Source organism: Leopardus geoffroyi, chromosome B3 (genome assembly GCF_018350155.1).
Source record: "Leopardus geoffroyi isolate Oge1 chromosome B3, O.geoffroyi_Oge1_pat1.0, whole genome shotgun sequence".
Lineage (NCBI taxonomy): Eukaryota > Metazoa > Chordata > Mammalia > Carnivora > Felidae > Leopardus > Leopardus geoffroyi.
The window spans coordinates 141678952-141698872 of NC_059337.1; the positions used below are offsets into that span (position 1 = coordinate 141678952).

General features: G+C 53.5%; 1 protein-coding gene across 5 annotated transcripts in view; it reads right to left on the minus strand.

Moving 5' to 3' along the window:
* BCL11B (BAF chromatin remodeling complex subunit BCL11B) overlaps positions 1 to 19921 on the minus strand; it is a 98021-nt gene that overhangs the window by 8774 nt on the left and 69326 nt on the right. The window contains exon 1 of one of the 5 annotated variants that reach the window (XM_045452038.1): positions 15739 to 17271. The exons of the other annotated variants lie outside the window; for them this stretch is intronic. Within the exon in view, the coding sequence (XP_045307994.1) occupies positions 15739 to 16090 (352 nt within the window). The 5' untranslated portion in view covers positions 16091 to 17271. Of the gene's footprint in view, positions 1 to 15738; positions 17272 to 19921 lie in introns of those variants that run through there. 5 annotated transcript variants of the gene reach the window in all.

The following is a 19921-nucleotide window of genomic DNA, read 5'->3' on the forward strand; positions in this document are numbered from 1 at the left end:
AGGACTTCTGAAATCCCATGCAGAGATTTGTTTTTATTTTGACTTGTTCGAATTATGTTTCCGGAGGACTTCATGCTTAGCTGTAAAAACCAAGCGACTCAAAGACCCAACGGCCTGAGTCCTACGCAGGGTAGGCCGGACAGCTTCAGGGGGGCAGCGTGCGCACACCCCATGGCGCCGGGTGGAGATCCTCCCAGACCACACAACCAGCCGGGCCAGAGCACCCCCCACCGGCAACCAAGACGTGCGTTCCAGGTTTGGTGTCCTCCAAGAATCCTCAGTCCGCTCTCGTCTCCTAGTCTGTATATACGTGTGTGGTGGCAAGGACACCAGCGGGCAGGGGGAAGGACGGAGAAGAAAAAAAAGAATTCTGAGCTTCGACTTCACTTCGCTTTTAAAACCAGCTCAAGTAGATCTGCTGAGGCAATTCTCTTCCTCCGGTGTGCCCAGTACGTCTGGGTAATTCAGTTCCCCGTGCTGGGAGTCCCTGAGGAGACTTTTGCCCACCTGGAAAATGGCAGGGGGGCCTCCCAAGGCCCTGGGCCGCCATGTTTCTCCCGGGATGCCGTTCAGCAGGACCGGCCCCGGGCCTTCCCTTCCGGCACACGTCCCTCAGCTGGCAAAGAAGACGCCATCTCCCATCCTAGCTTATTAGTTAATGTACTTGGGAGAACAGAACCCTTCGCCTCACACTGCCTCACAAGAGAGCTGGCCAGAAGCCATAATATTTAGAGTCCCGCTCAAATCCTTTTCTAGAGCAAGGCAGAATAAATACGTAATAAATAACAAGAAGATAAATAAAATGTCCCTTTCTGACACGGGAGCTAATAACGCAAATGAAGTGCCACATCCCACAAGGTCATAGATCTTCAAATTAAAGAGCGTTTCTGTACCCTTCACCTTGGCTTCGGAAACTCTAATTAATCGATTTATGGCACACAGCTGTTCTTCATGTTTTTAAGTGGGGCCACCTCCTTCCGCCTCCCTCCCCCCCCCCCATCTCTTTGTTCATCATCTTCGTTCCTTGGGCTTCAACTCCACAGCACTTCCTGTTTCTTGTTCTGATGGCCACACGTTTTCTAAAAGTTCCACCGCCGGTGCGGGATGGGGATGTCAGAAGAAAACGCAGAACTCCCTGGCAGGCCAGGAATAAAGACTGCTCTTCAGCCGAAATGGCCGATGAAAACATTTTTGTAACTCAAAATGGCAGCTGCTGGGAAGCAAGTAGCTACATGTTCTAAAGAGCTCAGATGTTTCCACTTCTGAAAAGGAAAGAAAAGGGGGGAAAAAAAAAAAAAAAGATGCCCGCTAAAATTTTGGAGCGGCTCAAAGAGGGGGTCACCTGTCCGTAAACCACCGTCAGGTGGGGAAGAGCTAGGCGTCTGTCACATCGGATCCCAGGGCCACTCCTCACGCCGGAGGAAGCCCTTTCTTTTCCCGCACCCCTGAATGAACTGCTGTGGTTCGGTTCCCAGACTTTCCTTCTCGCGGAGGCAAGACTGCCAGGGACAGCCTTCCCGGGATATGACAGCTTCTGACTTTTCTAAAAATCTCACAGCCCTCAGAGGCCCTCCCTAGACGAGTCCCTTTCCACTCTCCCAACCTTTTTTTTTTTTTTTTTTTTTTTTTTTAATAAAACGTTCATTTCCACATTACCAGTTCACGGTTCTCTCTTGCCTCGAAGTAGCCTTGAGCACTAGGGGCTGCTCACTTTTCACAAGTGAACAGTGTCAGAAGTCTTTGAAGAGCCACTCGGAACATTTTTCTATTCGAAAACTCGCTAAATATTTTACACTCACGGCCTACCAGTCACGGACACCTCATTTTTTTAGACGCAAGGGAAGACTCTTGTCCAGAGGGTCGGCCCCCTCCCCTCCCCTCCCCTCCCCTCCCCGGGACCAGAGGTGATGATCCCCTCCCTCCTCAAGCTCAGGGCCACCTGCCCAGAGGTGAGCCGGAGGCTCCATGAGGTGATGACTTTGCCAGCCGCCCAGACAGGATCCACTTCCCACCACGCTGCTGCTGGGGCTGCTGAGGTTCCGAGTGACAGGTGGATGCCTAGATTATTCTGAACTGACGTCAGACCCGGCCTAGAGACCTAGAAATGTCAGCTGCAGTTGCATCACTAAATCAGGCTTGGCAACTCAGAAGCCAGGGCCCGTGTCTGTCCTTGCCTGCTTGCTGCCTTCCTCAGACATTTTTACTCCTCAGTTGGCAGAAACCCAGCTTCTTCGCTTTAACGGCTCTAAAGGCAGTCCTTACGTTTTCCTCAAGTTCGAAACCCTCCCTTCCCACGAGCCTGGACGGCGGCATGGGTTCACACCTCTGCCCTGACATTTCCAGCTCCGTGAAGTCGATCAAATCACAACCTCCTTGAGCCTCGGTTTCCTCATCAGTAGAATGGGAATAATAACGCCTGCCTCCAAAGAGGGCTGGAGGTATCCAATGAGACCCTGTATGTGGACACGCGCCGTAAATCGTGTGCCACTGTGCAGAAGTTTGTAGGTTTTGGTGTTTAGTGTTCATCCTCATACCTGGCAGGTGCATCCACGTTTCAACGATGCCTTTCTGTGTAAGTCTGGCAGTAATGAAACCTGGGAGAATTGTAACGCGGCCTGCCTAATGCATTAGAGGTTCTGGGGAAGTGAGAACTTGCAAACGTTGAGGAAACATCATTTTTCTTTGTGCCTCTTGGGAACCGACAGGCAACTGGACTCTTGCAGATGAAATGAGAGTCTCCCTCTGCCAGGAGGGGTTTTGTTTTGTTTTGTTTTGTTTTTAATGAGCATTTAAATAATTGTTCCTCCTTGGTATGCCGGTTACTCTAATAACACCAATAAAGGTATCGGGGATGTTCAATAAAAAAACACACCTTGGGGCACCTGGGTGGCGCAGTCGGTTAAGCGTCCGACTTCAGCCAGGTCACGATCTCGCGGTCCATGAGTTCGAGCCCCGCGTCGGGCTCTGGGCTGATGGCTCAGAGCCTGGAGCCTGTTTCCGATTCTGTGTCTCCCTATCTCTCTCTGCCCCTCCCCCGTTCATGCTCTGTCTCTCTCTGTCCCAAAAATAAATAAACGTTGAAAAAAAAAATTTTTTTTTAAATAAAAAAAAAAAAAACACACCTTAGGGCGCCAGGGTGGCTCAGTCGGTTGAGTGTCCGACTTCTGCTCAGGTCATGATCTCACGGCCTGTGGGTTCGAGCCCCAGGTAGGGCTCCGTGCTGACAGGTCGGAGCCTGGAGCCTACTTCGGATTCTGTTGTCTCCCTCTGTCTCTGTCCCTCCCCCACTCTCACTTTGTCTCACTCTGTCTCTCAAAACAAAAAATAAACATAAAAAAAATTTTTTTTTAAAAACCACACCTTTAATTGATTATTCAACGAAAAGGCCATAACTGAGCGTGCTAGTTTAACAGGTCCCTCTAAAGGCCAGCTGACACCACCTGGAAGGGCATTTGGACCTGTGGAAGACGCAGTGGGTCACTGCTGCTCAGAGGCGGGCAGCAAGGGTACCTGAACTCCCAGCTCGAGCAGGGCCATGTTCTCCAAAGCCGGCAGCAAAATTAGAATCCGGGCACCCGGCCGCAGAGGTCAGACCTGGGTCTTGGCTTCACACAGCCCTCCACAGTTTGCAAAGTGCTTTACAGCTGGTTTGGCATTTTTGCGTGCATTAGCGCATTTCATCGTTACTCACATGGCCTCCGAGGAAGGCCAGGCGAGGGCTGCATCCTGCCGGCACGTGAGGAAACGGAAGCTCCGAGAAACAGGGAGAGTCCCACAGCCAGCAGGGAGAGGGCCGTGCCCGTCCTCAGGGTTTCAGACCCCAGGCTCGGTCCCGGCCATCTCTCCAGCACGCAGTGCCACCGAGGGATGGATGGTTCTTTGTACGCTTGTCAGGGCCTGTTTTACAATGAAAATGCCCAAAAACGAGGTTCACCTGCCACACTGTGTGTCCCTTCAGGGAAGGGTACCGATCATCTCATGGAACCTACTCGGGGCCACCGCAGGCCTTGCCCCTGGAGGGAGACGTTTCACAAAGCAAATAAGCCCATGGCGGGGGGCTGGGGGGAGGGAGGGCAACAGGACCCAGGACCTGGATGCAGGGGCAGGATGCTGGATCTCAGGGTCCTCCTACAGCAGGCCCTTCCCGTCTCTGGACATCAGGGTGCCCAGTGCCCAAAGAGAGCACTTGGGTCACCAGCCAATCACCCAGTCCTCCTCCAGTGTCTGTGACTGCTAACAATACCGTCCCCACAGTTCCAAAACGATAATAAGTATCATCACTATTATCCCTCCAACGTGCAGACCCCTTCTTAGTTTAAATACAGTCGGTCTCCCCTTTCGTGATCCCAGAGAGAAAATGTCAGCTGGCCACCCCAGCGGTTTTCGTGGGTTTTGCCGTCTGTATCGTTTCTGAGCATGGCCATCTACAAAATGTACAACCACCCCTGCTCGTTCTGAATGTGCTCTGTCAAACCTCGGCCTCTTGGAGCAGGAAGGTACGGCTACGGGCATAATGCCAGCAGTAACTTAACCGCCATTAAATCCTTGCACGAGCCTGCCGCAGCTGACTAGAACGGGACCTCAGCCGAGGCTCCAGACAACCCCCAACTAAGGACATGGTGTCAGGCACCGTATCACAAATGAGGACCCGGAAGGCTGGAAGAGAGAAGGCGGTCAGCCCCGCGGCGTGCTCTTGAGCTACGTGCTGACTGATAAAAGCCTGGTCAAGGGAGAGGATGTACAGACCTCGGCCCCGGCCCAGGCACTTGGACATGGTAATGGGGAGGCTATGCCTTGGTTACCTGACCTTTCATTCCAGCCCGTGTGCTAACTCAAAAGTGGAGACGTGCTGCTTTGGGCTGGCACCGCGGTGACTCTGTGAAGTCACGCTGATTGGGGAACAGATGCACTTTCTTGGTCCCGGTGTTGGTGGTAAAAGCCATACACTATCCTGTACGATCTCCCGGGTGCTCAGCCAGCCTCGGCTGGCCCGGTTAGCGGAGCCCACACCGTCCGCCAGTGCCTGTGGCAGAGACACGGCCGCTCCATCCCTGCGCTCTCCCTCCAGGCCTCGGAATCCTCTCGACCCTCGTCACCACGTAAAGCGTGCCACTGTCTGGGATCTGTGGATCCCGGGCCGCAGAAGCCCGGTAAGTGGGGAGCCTGGTGAGACGGGGCTGAATTCAGTAGGCAGCAGTGGGTGTCCTGCTGAGGGCAAAGGCCACGCGGGCTCTTCATTCATTCACTGCACAGACAGGAGCCGGGCACCCTTTGTCCACCAGGGACTCTGCCCAGGCGGCCAGAGCTCACGGAACACCTGATGCCCCCTCTCAGTCATTTGATGAAAAGTACGAGCACCGCTCCGTAGGCAGCCGTGGTGCCGGAAGAGGGGAGAATATTTGGGCTCGGCTGCATTTGGGTTCAGAGCCTGCGCTGTGGGGCTCTTGTCTGCACGGCCCCATTTAGTCCTCATGTATGCACGCCAGCTTACACCCGCCCTTCCCTGTGCCCAGAATACTTGCCTTTGCTCCTCTACCTGCAAAACGTCTTGTGAGAGCCGGCACACCACCCCCCACCCCCCCACCCCCCCCCCCCCCGCCACCAGTATGTTCCCACAGCATCCAGGGAATACCACCTGATACTGATCACTCGTACTATCATAATCTGTCCTTGACCTTGGAGTGTTCAACTTGCCTGCGATCTGCACGTGCCAGTGTTGGACTTGTGCTCTTAGACCGATGCTCACGGCAACTTTGGCAAGTGGGTTTTAATCCAGACTTGGTGTAAAAAAGAAACTAAGTCTCATCACAGGTGAGTTCACACGGCTTATGGTTCACAGACCCCAGATTCACACAGGGTCTGAGCCCAGGGCCTGTGCTGTGTCCAGACACGCACCTGGCTGCCCCGTCCATGGAACCACAAAGGCCACTATCACCGGCCCCGGGGAGGGACCCGGAGCAGGCACGCAAACCACTCTACCTGCTGGTGAACACCAGCAAGCTGCGGGCTTCACGCAGAAGACAGCACGCGTACCCTGGCTGAGAACGGAGACCTTACACGGGTGGGAAAACTTCACGCAGCCTCGCCGTGCTGGGGGACAGTCCGCCGACCCTGCCAGCGTCCTTGCGGCCCAGGTAAGCGGTGCGCTTCATATGCCTGGAGTTAACTCGGGGCTGGGTGGCTGGGCCTCCAGCCTCCCCCACAGCCTCTATCGTTCCCCTAGACAGCTGGTCGTGCACAAAAACACCACTGAATCTTGCTTCCAGCAAAAGAGGCACACCTGGGAAGTTAGTGAACCCAAGGAAATCTAACTGTGCCCCAAATGCTCTAGAGACATGCCCTTCTTATTCATTCATTCATTCATTCTCCATTCGGCCATCATGCACCAGATGCCAACCTGGCAGGCACTATTCAGGGGGACCGGCCGTGACCCCTCCCTTCCAGGAAGCCACAGGTAGGGGGCTGGGGATGAAAGGATGTCTTCAATATCATTTAGCCATATGCCCCTCCCCCCTCCTCCCTTTGCTCTACAAATGCAGGACCCATCTGCCGCGTGCCAGGCCCCGTGCTGAGTGAAGGGACACAGAAATGCACATCTGCCCGCATGGAGCCCACAGTTGAGTTCAAGAGCTAATAATTCCACACGTTTCTAGTAAGGCTTCAGGCCACGAGGTCTACAGTGTGACATGTGGCACGGGACCCAGAGGAGGGAGAGATTGGCAGTGTGGGAGGATCAGGGAAGACCTCTCAGAGGGGGAGGTCCTAGAGCTGAATTCTGATGGAAAAATGAGTCTATCTTGCAGAGAAAGGAGAGAAAGGGGGTGCCAGGCAGAGGAAACGGCATGCACAAAGGGTCGTGGGACCCCAGACTCACAGAGGCGAGGAAAAGGATACGGGACTGAAAATGTGGTTTTGGATCAATCTGAGGAGGCTCTGAAAACCCACAAAGAAACTGAGCTGGCTACAGAACAAATTCCATTGCTAGAAATTCCATCACGGTGAAAGCTTTGAGATATATATATATTTTTTTAATATGAAGATTTCTAAACCCACACTCAAGGCCTACTCGAGTCAGAAACTGTTCCATACAACAAAATGACAGACAGTACAGCCAAAGGACACAGGAGAACCCCTTAGATGGCTCTTTCTGAGACCAGATCCACCCTTCCCCAACTATGAAACCGTAAGATATAAAGAAAGGAAGCCAGGGGGGCCTGGGAAATGCAAGGAGGAAATTTAAAATCCAATCTGTGAGGACCGCTGGCCCGACAAGGTGGCTTCTAAATCACTCTCTCCAGCAGGAGTTCTATCATTCCAGCAAGACTCCCGTCTGAACCCCCTAGACCCATGAGCCAGCCTCAGGAACAGGGCAGGCCAGGTTCTCGGTGGAACAAAGTATCAGAACTCAACTACAGCTGCTGACACCATGCACCCCAGATTCCCCCCCACCCAGTCTCGATTTCAACTGCTCAATTCTGTGGTCAGACCAGGTGTGCATTTCAGGCTCAGGAAACAGCCACCCAAGCCCTGAAACAAAGCAATACTGCTGACCGCGGGGGCATCTCGGGGAAGGGTGAGAACAGCACTGTGTGCTAGTCAGATGGAGAAGCCAGAGGCAGGACACACAGAGTGATCTGAGATGTGGCAACTCACTTACAGCACCCTCAAAAAACTACGGCACATTCCTCAAGATCATCTTTATAGAACTCCCCCCCCCCCTTTGCATAAGGCGCTCAAATCAGCTGGAAATAGTATGTCTTCCCCAAAATAGACGAACGCGTCGTCAGATTCCCTTGAAATCTTTCTGCAGACTTCTCTGAAAAGGACCTACAACAGAGGGATGTGGTGGGCCGACAGATAAACGTATTTTGGTGGTTTGGCCCCCCCCTCCCAACCCCCCCCCTCCCCCAAATATGAGGTTTTCTGAAAGGATTCCGGCACTCTGGGGACAGGAACTTAGCAGAGGATGTGAAGAGGAAGCATGGTGCAAATCCTCCTTATCATTTAATGGAAAAATAAAGAGTGAATTAAGAAACGAACAGGTAAGAAAAAAAAAAATCAAGGCACGCGCCGCGGGTGTGTGTTGAGAGCCGTTGTGAGCAGACGTGGGCGCACCTCGTGGTGCCTCACGCACGCGTTCTGGCTGACACAGGAAGTCTCTCTTCTCCATTATTCATGACTTCCTTCACCAGGCAGGAATAAGGCTTCCTTCCTTTCCTTAAATCCACAAAAATCTCCACATTCCACCCCAAGAAGTATTGCAGGGGCAGTAAATCTCGTTTTAATGGAGTGTACGTTTAGCTCCGAGGAGATAATTGACGTTATGGAGAGCCTCGACGCCGAGTTATATAGGTTAGCGAATGCAGAGGGGACTCATTACCGACACACTACAAACAAGTAGTAATATATGTATATTGTTCAGAGTGGCGTTATAGCAAAAGTGTTCCGGTCCACGGGGATTGATAAAACACAAGAAAACAGCAGACATGCACTTGTAAATTTGTCTCATTTGTCTCTGAAGTTAAAGGTTATTCCCTTGTTCTGAATTTGTAATAAAAACACGCTAGCCCAAGGTTTGTGGAGAATGTTTGAATATTTAAATTGTGTATAATGATAGGCAATTATAGGATAAAAACTGGACCGCGCGAATGGGGGAGCGCTGTCTGGATCACCAAGTGTTTTCCCACCAACCAGTCATCTGTCTTTACTGTGCCGCCCTCCCTCCCCCCACCCCTTCCAAAGGGCTGCAGGGACGGTTACCCGGTCCCACCGCCACTAACCGGCAACCGGCCACGCTTGGGTTTGCCTGGGTGGGTGGGTTCCTCCCCTTCTCCTTCTCTTTAGTTTTGCTTTCTTCAATATGCACAGTACGCCTCTCCGACCACAGGCTGAGACGGAAGCCATGGCCCCTTGAGGACAACGGGCCACACATCGTCCTTCCGCAGCCGGTCAGCGCTTCCCCCGGGTGCAGGGGCAAGGCCAGGCACAGCGAGGGGCCCGCAGGCAGCGCGGGAACCTCCCCTGCCCCCCCGAATGGGGCACCCATCTCCCGGGCACCCTCCCTGGAGAACAGCGCGGTGGGGCTGGCGGGGAGCCCCAGCTGTGGCGCGTCCCCTGGGGGGGGGTGGGGCACCGCCGCACCCTGGCTGGGGCCGAGGTGCCCGCCTGGCCCCGTCCAGGTTAACCAACTGCAGTGTTTGAGTTACTCCAGCCAGCTTGTCACCGAGCACAAAAGTCATCAGCGAGTGAATGTTCTTTTCTGCACCACAATTAAGACGAATCAATACGACGTGCCACAAATGGTATTTTACTCTCAATAAGAACTCGGGCTGAGTTTATTCAGAATATTTTAGCGCTTCCCCGGGGGATTTTGGGCCGACGCAGATGGCAAATAAAGTACTCAGCCTAAGGCTACAGCACATTATGGTAATTCTAATGTCAGATGTACTTTAATATACAGCTCTATTTAATCACCCCATTATTTCACATTTCCATATGAAAAACCCGCGGCACTTCTGCAGAGCTTCGCCTCCGCCACGGTGCCAGCTTCCTCCAGCCCCGCCGGCAGCCGGGGAGATGGTCATCCTCGCCAGGCGCCGCACCGCGTCCACAGTGCGGGGCGCTCCGCGCGCAGCCAAGCTGCCCGGTGCCGCCAAGAAAATCAGAGGGAGCAAGTGCCTCGGAGGTTATGGAAAAGACAGACCTAACCCTTCCACCTCCCAGACACACGGGTTCTCACACACGCGCGCACGCACACCTGCGAAGGGGAGAGAATGACGGGCACGCTTACAACATGGCCCCTCTGGAAACACCGGCTGCCTCAGCGTGGTGGCTGGGCAGGCCCAATGGCCAGAGCCAACCACGGCTCGGGGGCTGGGCGAGATGTGGCTCCTGCCGGTGGCACACCCAGCAGGTGCCAGCTGGTTCTCGTAGCACTGCCCCCCCCCCAAAAGGGCACATGAAAGCAGCAGCAATGCCAAGGGGCAGGGGGCCGTGCTAGTGACACAGGGGGTGGGCGGAGCAAGTGAGGGGGGCGAGGGGGGCGCGCAGGGGACCAGCAGCCCAAACCGACTGTACAATCTGGGGCCAGGAGGCCCCCAGGGTGGTGCCGTCCGGTCTGCACTGGAGAACCCAAAGCCGAGAAGCCCAGGCCTCAGGGGAGGTGGACTCCTGTGATTCCAAATGGCTCTCGCACCTCCAGGCTGTCTCTGGTGGCCAGCTGGCGGAGAGAAGCCGGCGGAAGCATGGGTTTTGGCTGAGCCCAGGAAATCGCTCTCTCGCGGTCACACGCATCCTTGGCCACGCACCGCCCCAAGGAAGGCCGGCACGAGACCCGCTGACCACCCACTTCCAGATCCCTCGAAGATGAGTCTGCCGATGGGCGAAATGACCTGGCATCTGACCCTCCTGGCTGCCCCAGCAATGAGTCAGCGTTTAAGGCCACAGAACGGGATTCCTGCAAACGGGGAACGGCCTGTGTCGTCAAAATGAGGTGCTTGCCAGTGAGCAGGCGACGTCTGATTCCTACCACGGGGGTAAAAATCTCTAAGGGAAGGGGGGAAGTGAAGAGAGAGAGGGAGGAAAGGAGGCAGAGAAGGAAAGAAGAAGGGAGGGAGGGCGATCGTACAGAGCAAGTCCTGGCATATGATGCCAAAGCCACTGGCAAGTTCCTCTCGATTGTCGCTTCACTAATAAGGTGATCAGTTACCTAACACTAGCAAAGCTGCCTGATAAGCTCAGCACAGGAGACGTTTTAGAGAAAACAGCTTGATTACGTGAAGGCACAGACTGGTCATTCTAACTCCTGCAAACACAGCTGTGAAGGGACAGCTCACCGACCCTCATCGGCCACACCGGGGCCATCCCTCGAACCGGGAGCATCCTGCGACTTCTTTTTTTAAAAACTCACTCTGGGGGGTGAAATTCAAGTGGGGGCTCATTCTCCATTTCCAAGGCCTTTGCTCCCACCCTATTATTGCTTATTTGTAAACCTAAAAATAGGTCCTAATAATCTCCAGGCCTTTTTCTGCTTGAGAGTTTGGGACAAAAAAAACAAAAAACAAAAAACAAAAACAAACAAACAAAAAAAAACCCTCCAGTGAGGACTGGCGATGTCTTGAGACATTTCTGATTGCCACGACTGGGGGAGGTGAGGGTGTCACTGGCACTGGGTCAAGGCAGGGATGCTGTTCAACACCCAACGACAAGAAATCCTCCAGCCTTGTAGGCGCTGTGGGCTGAACTTGCAAAACAGACAGCCAGGGAGAAGTGGGGAGTCGGGGTAAAGGCAGAGAGCGAGGAGGGGTGGGGAGAGAGGGTGGAGAGAAAACAGAGAATCAGAGAGAAGGAGGAGGGGCCGACATCGTTTACTTTTTTGGCAGTAAAGGAGCTGGTGGCAACCCAGTCAGCTTCATTATTGCAGAAATCATCTGAATCCCACAGTCGCCGGGAACGGCGGGTCCGGGGCTCCCAGGGAGCTCTGCGCCTCGTGAAGGGGGACGCCAGGCTGAACGGGCAGAGGGAGCAGGGGCATCAAAGGTGCCGGCACCCCCTCGCCCCAGCCCTCCTCGAGAAGCCCTTTCGCCTGGGGGACGCCTCCCTCCAGAACTGGGTTCGGCCACCAGAGCAGGGACGTGAGGGGCTGCCCTAGATTCGGCTGCTCAGATGTGAGCCCTGCGACAGCGGCTGCAGGAGATGAAAACCCAAATATACTTCCTGAAGTCAAAGAGATAAAAATACAATTTCTGCTGTGTATGGCACTCTTTCACGCTGCAGCAATACTTGGGGGGAGGGGGCGGGGGGGGGACATGAGCGGCTGGGTTGGGGGGGCAGGAAGATGACCGCACGGGCTTAAGCAAATTCCTTTTTTTAAAAACCACGATCCAGAGAGATTACATAAAAAGTACAATTAAGGACCGCTCAGAATCCCGAGGCCTTCGAGAACGTGCTGCCTCCAGAATATTTTTAGAACAATCACTGGAGTGGTTCTTCTTAGTTGCAGAAACACTCCAAATCAGAAAGTCAATTTTTCCTCTGTTTGCAGAAGTGAGCTGGCTCCGCTGGACGGCATGCGTGTGTTTTGCTTGGCGGCTGTTCACAACACTGCCTTGGCCGCGTTTCCTTGGAGCGCGCACGGTGAACCTGGCGCTCGCTCACAGTAGCGCTTGCATTTCAAACGCCCCGGCCACGCTTCCCTAATAACAGCCTGGGAACTGCAAAACCCCTGTAAGCCCAGCCCTCCAAATGGGGAACAGAGCAGGGCTTTCGGGGCCCCTCCCGCCACAATAGGGGCTGTGAACAGGGGCTGGGGTTTTCAATAAAGATGTCAAAAGGTGGAAAACGAAACAATGCTGCCACATTCTGGGGACGGGTGCACGCTTCCTTTCCGTGCGCCCCCTGCTCCCCACCACACACACACACACACACACACACACGGGCAGAGGCCCAGCCCGGCTGGCTCCTCCTACCCATCTGCCCTCTAGACAGGTACCAGGTTGTCTCCGAACCTGCTGAAGTTTGTGCAGGAAGGGGCACGAGGACTTCAGAACCACACTGGGGGATGTGGGTCCCTGGGCCTGACAGATCCGGTTCTCCGGCTTCTAGGCTCGGCTGAACGTGAATGAGTGAACTCAAGTGTGAGCTAAGTTCCCCTCTCCCCAAGTGGCATGAACCCCTGTACGCGGGTCTACAGCGTGCGTGTAAAGAACCTTGCACCTGATCGGTGCTCAGCAGAGGAAGCTACTGCTAAGAATGTGAATGAGTGAATGAATGAATGCGCAAAGGAAATGAATGAGTAAGGGAATGAATGAATGGCAGCAGGGCAGAGCTCAGAGGCAGGAAGAGCAGGACCCCTCAGGAAGCTACCCCTCCTCCCTTCACTGATCGGTAGCCATGATCCCGCACCCCTCCCCCAACCGGGGGGGTTGGGGCAGCGGGGGTCATCACTCAAACAAGGGACATCCAGGTACAATTTCCACCCCTCCCCGGAATCAAGAGATGTAGCCATTCTGGCCTCTCAGCACTGCCTGTGCTTCACACGTTCCTTCTTTCTTTCTCTCTGTGTTGTTTACAAAGGTTTCATTATGTTTTCAACTAATCAGAAAGGCCCTGCTAATACACAATTAACATGTGATTATAAAAAAAAAAAATTAAAATAGCTTCCAGAAGAAGGAAATGTAATTAAGTAGAGAATGCTTTTCAATAAGTGCTTGCTTTAACCCATTGTCAGAACACAGTCTACGGTTCGTCCACAATGCCTAGAACAGATGCCAAGGGCAGAATGTTAAAAGCAAGTTGGAAAAGAAAAAAAAAAAAAGGACATTATTTTCTGGGGGAATAATAACCATCGGCTGGGCAGAACATGCTAGAGAACTCAGCTTCTGCCTGCAGAGGGGTGAACTCCCCCATCCACTTCACCACTCCCTTCTGCAAAAAAAAAAAAAAAAAAAGCTTCCCTTCTAAGAAATAAGTGTGTACACCCAAATCTAGGATAAGAAGCATAACTGAGTGAAGAAACAATGGTCAAACACACATTTACAAACTCCACTGTGAACAAGGGGCTTCAGTCCAGACCACAAAGACAGATTGATGGCACACTTTTTAATCAACCCTATGATCATTTTGTTTCAAATCATTTGGGCCAAATCTCAGAAGGGATCGGTCTTTAAAAACCCCAAGTCGAAAATGGGCTTTTTAACCTCCCGCTCAAGAAGCAAGCTGAAAACCGAGGGATTTTATTTCCCCCCCTTTCTTACAGCCGCCTCAAACCAGGGCCTTAGGGCCACGAGACCCAGCCATTTTCTCGGACCCCGCGCTTGTCAACATGAACGAGGGCACCGCGGGTTTTGATGGTTTCTGCCAATCAATACGGCCCCAGAGCAAATTGCAAATTCAACAGGTTCCCAAAGGAATGGGAACTCTGTGACAAACGTGTATGTCCCTGCACACGAAGCATCTGGTCTCCACCATAAATCTCCTAAACATGACAGGGAAAGAAGCAAAATCAGGAAACTGAGGGCTGGGGGTAGGGCTGCCACACGGGGTGCCTGTCCCCACTTCCTCCCCCTCTGGAAGACAAACATTTCCAGTCCCAGAGTGTCCCCAGTGGCAGAGGAAGCTGTCAGTGCATGGCCTGCACTGGTTCAGAAAACACACCCAGGTCTGGTGGGCCAGGCCTGCCAAGGAGCTGGGACTTCTGGATCCCTGTTCTACAGTGGGGGGGCAGAGCCAGGGGCCTGGGTGTAAGGCTGGCCCCCCAGGAGTGCTGCCCCATGTGTACTATGGGTTTCTGGTCCAGGCTCAGTAGTTATTAGCTGACGACCATGGATGAGGCACTCAACTTCTCTGTGCCTCTCATTCAGTCCTCATCAGTAAAATGGCCTCAACAGTAAGCTCATCTCTCTCTCGTTGGGGGAGAAAAATAAGACTCAACGGGTTTATTTACGAGGCCCGGGGTCCGAAGGGAAGTGCAGGACCCGAGACCCAGGCCTGGACAGTCTGGCACAAGAGCCCATCATCTCCGCCACAGAGCCGACTGCCCTTGATGACGGTGACCCTCAGAGAGCCGACAGACTTGCATCTCGGGCACCTGGTCAGCAGGGCCCTTCTCCACCCCCACGGCGGTCCCTGAAGTATGGATTTTCACTGAGGTTCAAAGACGAGGAAGCCGAGGCTGAGGATTGACTCACGCCTGCCTAAGGCCACCCAAATCGTGAAACTAAGGGTAGGTGACAAGCAAGGTCGCCCAGTCCCCAACCCCAACCAGTACCAGATGGGGAAACCAAGGCTGCCCGGTGTGGAGAAAGGACTTCCCAAGGTCACACACCAGCCAAGCCCTGGTTCCTGATTCAGGAACCTTCCCAAACCGCCTCAGGCACCAACATGGCGGACCCAGGGCTCCTTCTGGAAGGGAAGGAAGAGAAGCTGCCAGTGGCGCCCCCGTCACGCCCTACAGGTCGTCTGCCGAGCTCCCCCAGAACCCATTTCCCAGGTGGGACCAGTACAAAATGGCAGGTGATACATCATGTCTACATCCGCAGCCCAGCGTCCTGACCTCACCCTGCCCCACCACACTTCCCTGGGACACAGCACCCCCAAAACAATTGCCTGTCCCCTCAATCAGACACTTCCCGAGTATCTCAGCGTTTTCAGTAACCTTTGCTAGGCTTGTCACCTCAGATCCCAGACAGAGAACCCAAGGCTCAGAGAGGTCTCTGCCTGAGGCCACACGTCCCGGGGCCTGTAACCCAGGTGGCGCTCCAAACAAAATGTACGTCTCTATGTGACAGCACCTGCCTCCCCCTCCTCCCCAGGGACAGCAGGCCTCTCTGTAATAGGAGCCTCGTCCGGTCCATCCGGGCCCCTTCATCACGCGGCGCCGGCTGACGACGCACAGTAGGAGCTTGCTTTCCCGACACCTGCTTGACTCCATTGAAACGCCTGCCCGCCGCCCAGAAGAGCCGTTAACATTCTGCAGTTGGCGCACGCCCCTTGCGTCTGCACAGCGCAGCAAGGACTGACAATTCTTGCTAGATAAATATCTGGAAAGAAGTCGGAAAACAATTAAAACTAGAAGCTAATAAATGATGAAGAAGCCCATGAGCCAAGTCCTGGCCCACTTCCCAGGCTTCATTCATGCATCAAAAAACCCCAGCGGTCCGAGGCTTCAAGAGGGCAGCTGGGCAGTGGGGCTGTCCGACGTAACATAAATGGGAATTAGATATGATCGAATGTACTCACTGCATTCCCAACAGCAGCCACTCTCCCCCGACTCCCCTGCCTGTGGCTCCCCAGCCAAGCCCCTTCTGGGGAACTCTGGGCAGATGATCTTGTAACCAGGCAACCACGAGGAAAGGTTCCAAAGTTCCTCCACAGGAACGAGGAGGCCGCGTTCTGCTATGGTGGCTGCTGGGACACAGCGCCGTGACCCTCTCTTCTGAACCTTAAGAAAATGAGGAGGGGGTGCCCTAGCTATCCCCCCAACACGGAGGCTTAGATGCTCTGGCCTTCCCTCTTCCCCTACAAGGCAGGTGGGCCAGCCAGCTCTGCGAGGAGACAGCCCCATGCCCCCTCCAACAACGACCATGGCCATCAATGCGTCCTCAGCCAAAGGTCCCAGGACGCACACAGCCTTTCCAGGCTCCTACTTAGCAGCGGCCCCTTCCCTCTGGCCACGCACCGTTTGCAGCTGTTCCGGCAAATGCTCCCGAGATTCCAGGAGACCCAAAGCCTCAGAGGTTCAGAGGGCTCAGCTGCACTTTGGGGAAATATGTGCCCATGGCCGAGAAGACATACCTTGTGTCCACAGGACAGGGAGAGATGGCAAGGGGATCTTGGGGCCCCCAACGATGACACAGAAGCCCTGTGTGCAGAGAGCATGTGCACCCATCTACTCTGAAAAATGCAAATGCTTCTGAAGCCATATTAGATGCCTCAAAAGCCCAGCTAGCTCTTTCGATGGGCATCTGGCATAAGCTGGGTGTTTTCACATCCAAGGTGCCACTGGGCCCTCTGCAGTTAGGGAGGTGTTGTGATTATCATGCTGAGCATGGTAATAGCAAGCTCGGAGCTGGAGGGGGAACAAGGAACCTTCACCAGGAGCCTACTCTGTGCTAGAACTTGGCCTGAAGACATGGACATAATCTCGGGAACTTCCTTCTCACACCTGGGAGTACACCCAGACCCGAGATGCAGAGCCAGAAGCCAATGGCGGGCCTTCCAGCCTCCCTAGCCCGTGCTCTAAGAAGGTACCCGACACTGCCTTTGCCAACAGTCATCTCTTTGGCGCCTGTACAGGATTACAGATGGAGGTATCAGGTCGGACGCAGTAGGCAGATGAGCAAGAAGAAGACCAGAGGCAGACAGGCACATGGGCAGAGGGCCCAGCACGTGCCAGGCACCGCCCTGGGGCCTGCAGGAACCCCCCTCACCCCTTCTTGCCAGTCAGCCGAGGTTGTTACACAAAGGGGGGTCCAGACACTCTGAATTCAGGGCTGACCTGTCATTGTATTTCTTCCCCCAATAACCAATAGTGCACTTAAGAAACAAAATGAGTGGAGCTGGGAAATTAGAAATTGGAAAGAGAATTCCAACCCCCCCCCCCCAAGAAGCAAGCCTCCAGGGAGGACTTGAAGACCCTGTTGAGGAGGAGCGGGTATCATCTGTGTATCTAATGAGGTTCCTCTGACAACACCAAGATGCACACGCACACATGCACACACGCACACACACACACACATGCACACACGTGCACACATACACACACATACACAGATGCACACACAGATGCATGCACGCACGCACACATGCACACACGCACATACAGATGCACACATACACACAGATGCATGCATGCACACACATGCACACGTGCACATGCACACACATGTACACATGCACATACATGCACACACAAACACACAGATGCACGCATGCACACGTGCACATATGCGCGCACACATGCACACACGCACATACAGATGCACACATACACACAGATGCATGCATGCACACACATGCACACGTGCACATGCACACACATGTACACATGCACATACATGCACACACAAACACACAGATGCACGCATGCACACGTGCACATATGCGCGCACACATGCACACACATACACACAGATGCATGCATACATACACACATGCACACACACACATGCACACACATGCACACACACATGCACACACAGATGCACACGTACACACAGATGCATGCATGCACACACATGCACACGTGCACATATGCACACACATGTACACACGTGCACACACATACACACAGATGCATGCATACACACATGCACATATGCACACATGCACACGAGCACATACACACATGCATGCACACGTGCACATATGCGCGCACACATGCACACACATACACATATGCACACACGTGCACACACGTACACATGTGCACACATACACACAGATGCATGCATACATACACACATGCACACACGCACACATGCGCACACATGTACACACTATACTTGCTCCTCTGGCTGCATTTAGAGAGTGCGAGTCTAACATCTCTATCTGAATGGAAAGGACCACAGCCAGAGATGTGGTGCGCAGCAGCAGAAGAGGAGATGCAGGGACCAGGGCCACCAACTCAACAGATGTCCCACTTCGGATGCATGCACCCCAGCCCCAGAGGAGGAAGGCCTGGGCACCACGGAGGCCCTGACTTCCGATTTGGAGCCACAAGCAGAGAATGGAAATAATGTCAATGAAAGAAGGCGCCTCCCGAAAGCGCCTCCCAATGGCGCAAGGGTACTGAGCCACTTTGGGAAGCTGTCCCCACGGCTGGGCTGACACAGTCTTCAGCTCATGTACGTGCCCCTGCTACATCGAAGGGCTGGATGGTTTTCTAGGAAGTGCCAGGAGGAGCTAATGAAATCACAGATGCCCAGCTAGAAACTTCTTTTTCCAATCAGCAAAAGTCACCATAACTTTTGAAATCAACGTGAGAGGGTCTTCTGAGTTTTAAAGAAATACCACGTACAGTTTTGGTGTGGGCTTTTCTCTCCTGGAGTTACACTGGGAGCATTTTCCCACATCGCTAGAGACACCGTGAAGTCATTATTTTTGGTTGCTCTGTGTGTCCCACCATACGACCGGGAGACTGCACCTTCTAGCTATCCTCCTCCCTCCTGGGATCTACTTGCTTCCAGAACTTTCCACCATTACAAGGAGCCTGCAGGCGCGTGTACATGTTCTCCGGCACATCCCTGGCGAACCTTCAGGATGGCGCCCCATGTGCAGGTCCAGGGGTATGAAGCATCTCACTACGTGTTCCCAGCTATCCCCCGGGCCCCCGGAACCCTGCACCTCTAGACCATTCACCCTGACAGGGTGCAAAAACAGCTGGCTGACCCCACGCCTGGGTCAGCACACGTCAAGAAAACTTCCCATTTGATCACTAATTTTGGAAAAGCGTCCCCGGCCGGCCCGGCAGGCATGTGGTTCTCCTGGTCCCTGCCGGGTGGATGCCCACCGCGTCCGGACAGCAGTCTCCCCGGCACAGCCCAGGAGCTTGCCCAGCGCGGACGACACACCCGTGCGCCTCTCTCCCGCCTCCCGGGCTGCCAACTCCCTCCTCAGGATGATGCTGTGCACGGGGCCATTGTCCACAAACAATCATTTTTCAAAAAACAAACAGAAAAGGCGAGTTGCCGATACTTTTGCGCAGTGCTTCTCCGCTTCCTGAAAATGCGAGATAATGAATAAAAATGTTCATTACGGAATTATTCACTTTCCTCCCTGATTCACGTCCTGGTAATTACCGTGACCAGCCTAATAAAAACTGCTACAAACCGAAGGTCAACTGGCAGTTAGAAGTGTTCGTTTTCATTTCAATGTATTCATCTCTGGCTCCTAATGGCCTCATTTTCTCCCGTGCTCCTTAATAAATACCACTGAATTACAGGTTAAATAGCTAAATTAAATTATTGCAATTACAGCGTGCAGAGCCCTGAATCTGGGTTTACCTTTCCCAGTTCAATTAGAGGCGAGGTTTCAACAGCCACGGAATTCTGATCGCTGTCAATATTCTCAATTGCTGAGAATGTGCACGGACGCCCAGATATTTGGTGAGAGGGTTTATTCCCCAGCTTGTTTCTGAGGGGCTGATTGGAGCTCTCGACTGAAACAAAATCACACAATCAAAAGTGGTTTTTGGAAAGCGACCACAAGGCATAATTGATTCCTTTCGACTGAAAAGGGAAAAGACTTAGCAGGGTTCTGGCTAAACGCTGTGTGTGTGCATGCGTGCGTGTGCGTGTGCATGTACACAAAAGAACACACCCCCCGTCTTCTGAAGGGGTGAGTACATTTCAATAAATCTGGATCCCCGCTCCTTCATGCCACTGGCCCACAATTATTCTACAGGTCCACATTAAAGAGCTTC